This window comes from Natrix helvetica (assembly GCF_964273705.1).
Source record: "Natrix helvetica genome assembly, chromosome: 7".
Taxonomy (NCBI): domain Eukaryota; kingdom Metazoa; phylum Chordata; class Lepidosauria; order Squamata; family Natricidae; genus Natrix; species Natrix helvetica.
In genome coordinates, this window is record NC_138558.1 from 53,811,218 (window position 1) to 53,823,920 (window position 12,703).

The 12,703-nt window shown below is 40.4% G+C and overlaps 1 protein-coding gene across 1 annotated transcript in view; it reads left to right on the forward strand.

Moving 5' to 3' along the window:
* Positions 1–11,875: 11,875 nt before the first annotated feature.
* Positions 11,876–12,703, forward strand: part of RAB28 (RAB28, member RAS oncogene family) — an 87,841-nt gene continuing 87,013 nt past the window's right edge. Inside the window, exon 1 of the mRNA XM_081959861.1 lies at positions 11,876–12,226. Coding sequence (XP_081815987.1) covers positions 12,146–12,226 — 81 coding nt within the window. The 5' untranslated portion in view covers positions 11,876–12,145. The remainder of the gene's footprint in view (positions 12,227–12,703) is intronic.

Below are 12,703 nucleotides of genomic sequence, written 5' to 3' on the forward strand. Positions count from 1 at the left end.
ATTCCTGCAAAGGGTGTGTCCACAAGCAGTCCCTTTATAGTCTGGAGAGGAGTCTAATGATCAGCAGCTGAGAGCCATTATCTCCGGTAATTGCTCAATTGCTCCTTACGCCGGGTAGCACGTCGGTAACGAGCATCTAATAGCTCACTGCTGTCTGACTCACTGTCCTGTGACTCCTCTCCACTGCTCCAAGGCATGACATCAGGAGCCCCCTTCCTTTGGCTTTCACCACTGCTCCATGCCTCAGGCGCCCCCTGGTGGCCAACCAGCCTCTCTGCGCCCTGCTCAGCGTCGGAACCCTGTCCAGGGTCCCCCACCTCCTCTTGAGCCGACTCAGAGGACACCTCGCTGTCGGAGTCTGGTGGCAGCGGCACCGGCACCGGCTGGGCCACAACACTTGAGGCTCTCATATGTTGGCCCCCTGTGCAGGGAGGCTGGATTACTGGATGGTCTACCTCCAGTAATTGATAGACTGTGGTGGGTTCTAGAGGAAATTGAGGGATATCCTGGAGGTGTTGCTGCATGGTCCCACTGAAACCGTGGTGGCAATCTGGAATCTAAGGATGGCTGTGGCTTTGGGCAGGATTACACCCATGCGACCTCTCTTGACTCATCATTCCTGATCCTCCCCATGATTCAGAGGACTTACAGGTTCTGAAAAGGGCCAAGACATGTGTAGAGCACAGCTGGAGGAAGACAAAGGATGATTCTGATCGGACAAGACAGGAGTCACTATTAAGGCTTACCTTGTGGTGGTAAGAGTGGCGAAACAGTATGTCAAAGTGCCATCCAGCAGCCCTGTTTCAGGTTTCCTGTTCCCTCCTGGGTTTGGGGGCTCACGCGATTTGAGCCCGGGCACAGGAGTTTGTTCAACAACTGATCTACTAAGTCCTCAAACCTGTTGCCAGTTGGATCCCATCCATGGAGATGCCCAAGCAGAGGTCTTGCACTGTTATCTGGGAACAGTTGGATCCTTTTTTAATTGAAAGACTTTTGACTATGTAAACTAGGGGACTTCAACCCCTGGTCTGTGGACCAGCACCAATCTTCGGCATGCCAGCAAGTAGGCCATAGAAACAAGCAAAGTCCACCTACAAGATGCAGGCAGCACACGAAACCATGCTCCCTCCAGTCTGTGGAAATGAGATTAGCTTACGTGCCTTCTGACGAATTTGTGTGATGATGTCATAGTAGAAGCAATATGTAGGAAAACAAAGTCTCCCCTTATTTATTTACAGTAATACTATTGGGGGAGGAGATATAAAGGAGGTCATAGTTCTAATCTTCACAATACATGGCTTCATCAGAAACAAAACAAAACTGAGCCTTTGATTTACAGATTATTGAGAATGTCTTGGACCACAAGAACTGATCATTCAGTTCTTTCAATATTACATGAAATAAAGCTGGCCTCTTTATTAGCAACACTAATAATAACACTGAAAAAAATAGATATTTTGAACATATTGTAAATTGTATGAGAGCAAGAATCATGGAAGAAGACCCTGACTCTTGGAAAAATCAAAAGCTACTGGAAATGAAGGCAATCAAAGCCAAAGTGGCCAGATATTACTACTTACAGACAAGTATGATCTTATAAGAACCCAAAGATGCAGCTACTGGCAGGCAAACCTGATGGAATGATGTCTTTCAAGTCACACAGAATTCAAAGTGAATGAATGACAAGGAACAAGAAGGGCATGCACTAAAATAAACCCTCTCCTGAAAATAAGCCCTCCCCGAAAATATTGCAACACAGCAGCAGCCATGAGGTGACCACGCTCGCTGCCTCCTGCAACTCAAAAATAATAACACCTCCCTTAAAATAAGGCTAAGTGCTTAAGCGCTAGACCTCCTGAACTCCATGAATGGTTTTTATTTTATTTCTTTATTTTATCTCTTTCAAACCATATTATTATACGTCATATTTTGAAATTAAAATGTTACAACTGGAGTCAAGAAAATTTATTGTATTCATGCATCAGAAAGGTTGCAAGACACAACTCTTAGAACCCATCAGTCTGTGCATTTAACAGAAATCAGAGTCTTGTCTCTCTCAGAGACTGTCCAACTGCCCCCTCAGTCAGGCTCTGACTCCCAGTTCTCAAGTCAGTGAAGAATAGGCTTTGATGGGTTTCCTTATTAGTGTGGTATATAAGGGTCATATAAACTCGATATGTTTACTCTGTGAAGTTCACATTGTGAGAGCATCTGATTAGAATTGTGTATCTGACTCAGAGTGTAGTTTTAAAAACAGCAGTAGTTTGAAAACAGCAGTAAGTTCATCCTTGTGTGATCGCAATTTTATTTTGAGGATATCTGGTGAAACACTTGTTTTACAGCTATTTTTTCATGGTACTCTTTTTAAGTTTGGATATTGTCCTATTTGTATACAGACTGCTACTTTACATATACAGATTGCTTGTCTAGAGCAGGGGTGCCTGTAAATAGGCCTGCGCATGCACAGAACATAAAAAATGTCCAAAAAGACATGTGATGGCAACTGGGGAACCAGTTCGGGGGCATGACAAGCCTGCCATCCCTACAGATTCAGTGACCCAGTCGCAATTTCCACTACCAGTTTGCCCGAACCGGTGCGAAATGGTAGCAACCCATCTCGGAGGCACATTAATAAAAGCAAAAGAAAGAGAATCCTCTCTAGTTCACAGCAAATGTAAGTAGGATAGCAAAGAAGAAGAAAATAGCATGTACGTAGCATATAAGCATATAGCATATAAGAACAGTGGAAATGTGACTGTTAGAGAGATATATGAGAGATATATAAGAACATACAGAAGGAAACCAAACAAGTTATTAATGCTGCTAAAGCACAGAAATAGGAGGAACTGGCTAAATCTACAAAAAGGGGGATAAAACCTTTTTTAGATACCTTAGCGACAAAAGGAGAAAAACTGTGTAATTACTAAAATAAAATGGCAAATAATTATTATATTAAGGGAGACCTGGTTATAGCAAACTATCAAAACAAATACATCTCTTTGTTCAGTCTTCTCAGAAATAGATGCCAAAACAAAATGTAACAAAAATAAGCTAGAGGATCATAATAGTCCTAGCAGGGGAGATGCTTTTCCTGGGTTTTTAGAAGTGGAGGTGGCAGGGGAGCTAGCCTGCTTAAAGCTTAATAATGCAATGATACAGATATTATTCATCCCAGAGTTTTGATGGAACTTCTAGGTGTGCTTGCTGGACCAATAACTGATCTGTTTAACCAGTCTCTTCTAACAAGTCTGCCAAACAACTAATATTGTACCCATCCACAAGAAGTCGGCTAGGGAAGAAGTTGGAAACTTAGGCTGGTGACCTTAAAATCTGTAGTAGTAAAGTTAATGGAATCACTCCTAAAACAAAAAGGATTAACGAGCTCATTAAAAAGTTGCACAGGCTAGGGCTTAACCACTGGGTGATTCAGTGGATAGGAAGGTGGTTCAGGGATAGATCCCAGTGTGTAATTGTTATTGGAGCACTATTTGAACAGAAACCAATCACAAGCAATGTACCACAAGGCTCAGTCCTAGATCCTGTTCTGTTCAGTGTGCATGTAAGTGGCAAAAGAGAAGGATTATTAGATAAGGTTAGTCTTTTTGCTGATGACACAAAGGTGTATAATAGAGTTGCTGTGTCTGGGGGTATTCATAACATGAAAACGATTTGGCATTGCTGAGAAAATTGGTAAAAAATGTGAAAACTACACTTCAATGTTTCCAAATGTCAATATCATGCATTTGGGGGGGGGATCCTCTGGTATAGTATTGGGGGTACAGAGCAACAAAAGAAAAAGGTTTAGGAGGGGTGTGGCTAGCGTTGTGGCAAGACAACGCATCCCTTGGGAGCTCCTGGGGGAGAGTGTTGAATCCTACTGCCAGGATGGTCTATTCGGACCGGAATCGCCTCGTAGGGATGAGGAAGAAGAGGACGCATTCTGTAGATCTTAGAGAGCCCTGATTATCCCAGATAAGGCTCTCAAACTCAACAGAATGGAAACGACAGCCATTACATGCTGGACCAAAGCTGGAGCAGCCAAAAAAGGGAAGCATTAAAGAGAGTGTATATATATATATAAAATTGGGAAATTATATACTGCTTTCTCACTACAAAATAAAAGGGGAATAGCTTTGTATATAAAAGAAACAATAAATGCCAAACAGGTTTTTACAGATGAGTAAGTGAGAATTTTGATGGTGGAAATAATGATGAATGATAAATTGATACTTTTGGTAGCAATATATGCACCAAATATCAACCAAGAGGATTTCTATAGAGCACTCCATTAAAAAAATAACAGAATTGGAACATGAAAATATTTGTATCCTGGGAGCCTTTAATGCAATTGTAAATATGGAAATAGACTATAAAACTAGAAAAGTAAATTTAAAAAGCAAGGAAAACACTCCTTAAAGTCTTTTCAAGAATGGTGGAAGAACTAGCTATTCAAGATGTTTGGCGTGAAATGCATCCCAAAGAAAACCAATATTCATTTTACTCAAGCAGACATATGTCTTGGTGAAAGAGATATGATATGGATGACAGCAGAATTGAAATCAATGTACAAGAAATAAGTATTGAAATAAGCAAAGGGGTGGATCATAGTCCAATTAAACATATGGAAAGGACAAAAAAGAGAACTAGATTTTTTCTTCAAAGAGAATAGAAAAGAAGAAACATTACTACAAAATGTATGGGACACAGCCAAGGCATATATTAGAGGATTAGTTATAACATACAGAGGGAAGTAGAACAGAAAGAAGAAACAAAATCAAAGAATATTAGGCTTTAGAGATAGAATTACAAAAAGATCCACAAAAAAGGGAAATAATCAAATGAACTTAATGAAACATAAAAGGAGCTTAATGGATAAAGAATAATTAGCACACAAAATTAAAAGTGTTAAACTTTTTTAAAAAAATGCTAACAAACCAGGAAAACGGTTGGCGTATCAGTTAAAAAAAGAGAAAAAGAGAGAAACTGATAGACAAATTAATGGACAATGAAGGGGAAATTCACTACCAAAATAAGAGAAAAAGAAAGTGATTCAGAACTATTATAAGAAGTTTATGAGCAAGACTTAATATCAGAAGAGAAAATAAAATAATATTTAGAAAAAGCGGAAATACCTAAAATATCTGAAACAGTTAACGCATCAGTAGACAAACATATAGGTGAAACTCGAAAAATTAGAATATTGTGCCAAAGGTCATTTATTTCAGTAATGCAACTTAAAAGGTGAAACTAATATATGAGATAGACTCATTACATGCAAAGCAAGATAGTTGAAGCCGTGATTTGTCATAATTGTGATGATTATGGCTTACAGCTCATGAAAACCCCAAATCAACAATCTCAGAAAATTAGAAATTAGAATATTACATGCAATCAATAAAACAAGGATTGTACATAGAACAATATCGGACCTCTGAAAAGTATAAGCATGCATATGTACGCAGTACTTGGTTTGGACCCCTTTTGCAGCAATTACTGCTTCAATGTGGCGTAGCTATCAGCCTGTGGCACTGCTGAGGTGTTATGGAAGGCCAGGATGCTTCAATAGTGGCCTTCAGCTCTTCTGCATTGTTCGGTCTCATGTCTCTTATCTTTCTCTTGGCAATGCCCCATAGATTCTCTATGGGGTTCAGGTCAGGCGAGTTTGCTGGCCAATCAAGCACAGCAATCACACGGTCATTGAACCAGGTTTTGGTGCTTTTGGCAGTGTAGGCAGGTGCCAAGTTCTGCTGGAAAATGAAGTCAGCATCCCCATACAGCTTGTCTGCAGAAAGAAGCATGAAGTGCTCCAAAATCTCCTGGTTAGATGGCTGCGTTGACCCTGGACTTAATGAAGCACAGTGGACCAACACCAGCAGATGACATGGCTCCCCAATCAACAGAGACTGTGGAAACTTCACACTGGACTTCAAGCATCTTGCAGTGTGTGCCTCTCCATTCTTCCTCTATACTCTGGGTCCTTGGTTTCCAAATGAGATGCAAAAGTTGCTCTCATCAGAAAAGAGGACTTTGGACCACTGTGCAACAGACCTGAGCAACAGACCAGGTCTGTTTTTCTTTAGCCCAGCTAAGACGCTTCTGACATTGTTTGTTATTCAGGAGCGGCTTGACAAGAGAAATACGACATTTGAAGTCCATGTCTAGAATCCGTCTGTGTGTGGTGGCTCTTGATGCGTTGACTCCAGCCTCAGTCCACTCCTTGTGAAAATCCCCAACACTTTTGAATGACCTTTTCCTGACAATCCTTTCCAGGCTGCGGTCTCCCTGCTGCTTGTGCACCTTTTTCTTCCACACTTTTCCCTTCCACAAAACTTTCTATTAATGTGCTTTGATACAGCACTTTGGGAACATCAGACTTCTTTTGCAATTATCTTTTGAGGCTTTCCCTCCTTATGGAGGGTGTCAATGATGGTTTTCTGCACAACTGTCAGGTCAGCAGGCTTTCCCATGATTGTGATTCCTACTGAACCAGACTGAGAGACCATTTAATGGCTCAGGAACCCTTTGCAGGTGTTATGGCTTAAATAGCTGATTAGAGTGGGACACTTTGAGCCTAGAATATTGCACCTTTTCACAATATTCTAATTTTCTGAGATTGAGGATTTGGGGTTTTCATGAGCTGTAAGCCATAATCATCACAATTATGGCAAATCACGGCTTGAACTATCTTGCTTTGCATGTAATGAGTCTATCTCCTATGTTAGTTTCACCTTTTAAGTTGCATTACTGAAATAAATGAACTTTTGCACGATATTCTAATTTTTCGAGTTTCACCTGTATATCTGTGATGGAGTTAACAGAAGCAATTAAGAGGCAAAAGAATGGGAAGATGGTCTACCAGCTGAACTATATAAAGAATTGCAAGACACTTTGATTAAACCAATGTTGGAAGTATTTAATGAACTTTTTTTAGCGGCAAAGTTACCAAATTCATCGATGGAAGCATATATTACCCTTGTAGCGAAAGAAGATGTGGATTTACAACAAATAAAAAATTACAGACTAATATCCTTGTCAAATGTGGATTATAAAATATTCACGTCAATAATTGCAGAAAGACTAAAATGATTTTTAAATCAATTCATACATCCAGATCAAAATGTTTCTTTCACCTAGGAGACAAATTAAAGACACTATGATAATAATCTTGAATACTTTGGAGTATTATGAAGCACATCCAGAGAAGCAAATGGTGTTGATCTTCTTAGATGCATAGAAAGCATTTGACAATGTGAATTGACAATTTATGTTAGCACAGTTAAAAAAGATAAGATTTTGGGGAGAGATTTGTTGAAATGCATAAAGGCGATATACCATAAGCAAACCACAAAAGTGATGGTAAAAGGAGATATGACTGAGAAAGTATTAAGAAAGGTACAAGACAAGGATGCCCTCTGTCTCCATTATTGTTTATACTGACATTGTAAGTACTGAATAGAAATATTAGTCAAGACCTAGAGATAAAAGGCATGGAGGAACAATAAAAATTGCTGGTGTTTGCAGATGATTTAGCCTTTATTTTGGAAGAACGATTAACAACAGTGCCCAAATTAATAGAAAAAATAGAAAAATATGGAGAAGTGGCAGGTCTGAAAATAAATAAAGAGAAAACTAAGATTTTAGTTAAAAATCTCACAGATAAGTAAAAAAGAAAATTAGTAAAGAGGGTAGACATTCAGATAGTAAAGAAAGTTAAATATTTAGGGATCCAGCTGACAGCAAGATGTGTAACAATTAAGGAAGATAATTACTATAAATTGTTGCAGCAAATCCAAGTAGATCTTGAAAAATGGAAGAATCTACAATTATCCTTGGTAGGAAGAATAGCAACAATTAAAATGAATATACTGCCAGGATTATTGTATCTATTCCAGACAATTCTGTTAAAATTGGAAAAGAAATATTTTGAGGAACTTAATAAAATAATAATAAAATAAAGTATATTTGGCAAGGGAAAAAAAGCAAGAATTGGTCTGAAAATGATGCGATGTAAGAAATAGAGGAGGCTTTACACTACCAAACTGGGAATTTTACTATCAAGCAACAGTACTGATATGGATGACATGGGTGAAAGAGTGGATTGTACTGAGGAATATAAGATTATTGATGTTGGAAGGACACAATTTACAACTGGGCTGGCATGCATTCTTATGGTATGGGAAAAATAAGATACATGGATATTTTCAGAGACATTATATAAGGAATGCATTATTATTGGTGTGGGAGAAAATTAAAGAACAACATTATTTGAGGATACCGGTTGGCTTTCAACAATGGAAGCATTGATTCACCCAAATATTATTAATATGGGAAACATTGTCAGATATAAAGATATCTTGATTGAAGAAGGGGGACTTAAAATGAAAGAAAAGAGTGAGCAAGTGATTGATATAACGTGGTATTCTCATGTGCAGATACAGTCTAGATATGAAAAAGATGCTAAATTACAGGGTTTTTACAAAGAATTAATGGAGTTAGATGAAATCTTAACAGGAACAGAAGAAAGGTTAATAAAGAAATTGTATAATTACTTATTGGGCATAAAATTGGAAGAAGAACAAGTAAAAGAGACAATGATAGCATGGGTGAAAAACTTTGGCTATAAGAATTAGATAAATGGTAGAAATTGTGGGACAGGCATTATAAATTAACAATGTCAACTGCATATAAAGAGAATGTGTATAAGATGTTTTACAGAAGGCATCTACCACTACCGAGGTTGGCAAAGATGTTTAACGACAATTCAGCTAAATATTGGAAGTGCCATCAAATACCTGGATCTAACTATCACACGTGGTAGACATGTGGAGAAGCAAAGAAATATTGGACAAAAATTAAAATATGGTTGGAAGAGATGACACAACAATTGAGTTGAAACCAGAAACATTTCTGCTAGGAATTCTACCTAAAATTTATAATAAAGAGAACGTATATTTAATCATTCGTGTATTAACCGCAGGTAGAATTGTATTTGCACAACATTGGAAAAGTGTAGATTCCTATTGAAGAGAAGGTGATAAGGAAAATATTACAATGTGCAGAAATGAACAGATTAACATTAGCAATTAAGGGGAAAGGGCAAACCGAATATTATACGATTTGGGAAATATTTTACTACTGGCTGGAGAATAAAAAGGACTTTGAAATGAAGAAGGCTAGAAAATAAGTAGAAAATATATTAAGATAGAGATGTAAATAAGATGAAAATGTTAGTATGTGTATGATGAGAATAATGATGTTTAATGTTAATATGGTACTATCACTAGAAGATATTAAGAAGAAAAATGGAGAGTTTTATACTGTTTAAATGTTCAATATATTATAGTATGAAGTCTAGGGAAATAATGTTAATATGAATGTGAAAGATGTGGCAAATGAGGAACAATGTTGCACAGAGATGTTTGTACCCAGACGACACACTGCATAAGGAAAGATGGAATGTTTGTTTTTGTAATTGAAAAATAAAAAAAAATCTTTATAAAAAAGAAAGAAAAGGATTTAGATGTACTCATAGCAGATGACTGCAAAATGAGTAAACATTGTGGCCAGGCAGCTGTGAAGGCAAACAAAATTCTGGGATGCATCACTAGAGAGATCATCAACAGGGAAAAAAAAGGAGGTCCTAATCCCGTTATGTAGGGCTTTAGTCAAATTCCATTTGGAAAACTATAAAGTTCTAGAGACCTCACTCAAAAAAAGATATTTATAAGATTGAGATACTCCAGAGATGGGCAACAAAATATACCAAGAGAGATTGGAGGAACTGAATAAGTACAACATGGAGGATAGAAAGGGGGAAAAAGGGTGTGTGTGACATAATTGAAACATTTAAATATATTAAGGGTGTGAATAAGGTTCTAGAAGGCAGTATTTTCAATATTAAGCAAAAATCAAGAACATGGGAGCATAACCTCAAACTGAGAAGCTAAAACATAATGTTAAGAAGTATTCACAGAAACAATAGTGGAAGCTTGGAATCAGCTTCTGGCAGAGATAGTGAGTTACTCATCAGTAATTGAGTTTAAACATATTTGGGATAAAAACATGTCTTTTATCGACAAATTTTTTTAAAAAAATAAAGTAAAAATTACAAATAAAAATAATTAAAAACCAATAAAGTTTTTAAAAAACCCAAATGATAGAATGGATGGACCACTATGTCATTTTTTCTGTTGTCAATTATCTGTTTCAAATGCAGTTGCTCTACCTGGTCCTATAGTCTAGACCAGTGTTTCTCAAACTTGGCGACTTTAAGTCCTGTGGACTTCAACTCCCAGAATCCCCCAGTGCTGGCTGGGGGATTCTGGGAGTTGAAGTCCACAGGACTTAAAGTCGCCAAGTTTGAGAAACACTGGTCTAGACCAGCGATGGTGAACCTTTTTTGGCTCGTGTGCCATAAGTGGGGGGAGCACAGGTGAGTCGTTTGCAGGCGTGCCGCACCCATAATGCAATGTGCGACCCCCCCCAGAGTGCATGTGCGCACTATAGGTGCGACCCCCCCCCATTTTTGCATGCTTTTTTCGCCCTCCCCAGGCTCCAGAGGCTTTATATGACTTCCAGTTTGCTCGGAGGGTCGTTTTAAGCGCTCCGAAGGCTTCAGGGACCTTCAGGAAGCTTCCCTGAAGCCTCCGGAGCAGTCAAAACGACCCTCCGAGCAAACAGGAAGTCAGTTCCTGAACTTCCGGTTTGCCCGTAGGGCCTGTTTTTTTGCGCTCCGGAGGCTTCAGGAAAGCTCATGAAGCCTCCAGAAGGCCTCCAGGGGGGTGGGGTGGGGGCTCTTTTCACCCTCACCAGGCTCCTATAAAGCCTCTGGAGCCTGGGAAGGGCGAAAAATGGCTTTAAAAAAGGGTGAACTCAGCTGGCCAGCTGACAGGGCAGTGCCTTGCGTGCCCTGATAAATGGCTCCGCGTGCCACCTGTGGTACACGTGCCATAGGTTCGCCAGCACTGGTCTACACCTTCCCTTCTGACTGGCCTGGGAACTGCTGCTTTCTGCCTTGCCAGCAAGCAGTTCTGAATATTTGATTGAATTTAGAAGTTGGTATGGTATAAAATTATACTTCTTGGACATGGGACATATATAAAAGTATATGCCAACCAGTGTTTACAATGGAGCTTTTATCTTTTTCAGTAAAAGGTCATACATAGGTGCTCTTACAATGGTATGTTGGAACTTGCATGGAGCTTTGAGTTGAGATTGTTATTTACTTATTAAAAAGAGCTCCCTTCTTTAACAATTACATGGCCACATGAAGACTGGGCATTGTTATCAAAAGAGAAAGAATCAAGATCAACTCCCAGGATCTGCATGAACATTACCCTGTACCTTTTCTATCCAGGATGCAGAAGTGGTCAGCCATTGCCTCCCCCGGCCACGCTTTTGGCATGGGTCACTACCTGAATTTCCTGGTGGCCTCCCGTCCAAGGAGGAAGTAGAGCATTCCTGTTAAGCTCCCGCAGAGGCTATCCGGTGCTGCTACCTCTTGGCGCTCTTGCGGAAACGACCTTGGCTTTGCAACCCACGGTATAGTGTTACGTCTAGCTGGGCTTTCGCAACTGATCAGTTCCATTATTTCAGAGCTAGAGAGCCGTGCAAGATGATCAAGCATTTACTAATATCAATAACAGAATACAAACGGTTCTGAATTGTTTCAAGCATCCCAACGTTAAGGTGCATGAGATGTGCGGTTATATCACTTTTTTTTTTACAGAAATACAGTAATTCGTGTCGGTTTCTTCCACATGCATTCAAGGTATTGGTTTCCCACGGACCGGCCAAAGTCGCCGCGCACACTGCGCAGGTGAAGGGGCGTGTCTTTACCACCCATTACCCCGCCCCCGGTGGCCATAAGCAGTATATGGGTTGTTATGTTTTTGGGAGAAACCATCGATGTAGAGAGGGAGGACTGATCACGGGCAGCCGCGGTTCATTTTTCTTCTAATTGCTTCCTCCGCACCACGTTCCGTGGCCGTTCCTCTTCCGCAGCGGCGGCGCTTCCCTCCCCATCGGCTTGCTGGAGCGTTGGTCCAGTCCAACGGCTCCTGGCCGACAGAATGGTCAAGATGGCGGCGGTGCGGCGGTCTTTGAGGCCCCTCTGAAGGTGACTTCCTGCACTGGATTGCGGGCGATGTCGGACTCGGAGTCGGAGGAAGAAGGCGCCAACAGGCAGCTCAAGTTCGTGCTGTTGGGCGATGGCGCCTCCGGCAAGGTCAGTCCAGAGACCGAGGAGGTTGCGGGTCCCCAGGGGCGTATCGAAGGCTTCAGGTGTGTGGGTGTGGATGTGGGTGTGTGGCTTCTCGGCCTTCCTCGACTGCTCGGAGGCCCCGCGGTGATTGCAGAGGCGACCCCCTGGAGTGGGTTGGAAATGAGGATTTTACAGAACGCTTGCCCTGAAGCGGGGAGGGAATGGGGATTTTACAGTAACCTTCCCCAGCCATGCCCACCAAGCCATACCACGGCCACAGAACCTTTAGTAAAAATGTTTGAATCCCCCCCCCCACCTTCTTGGGGACGATTGTCAAGGATTAGGCTGGGTGGGAAGGGAAAAGGCTAATCTCATAAACATCTTGGAGGATGTTCATGATGAAGTATTCCCCCTCTAATGAAATTAGGGAACCGTTTCCTTCTTTAAATGGTATACTGTCATTCCAACGTACGTGTTCAATGAGAGCTGGCCCTGTGATGT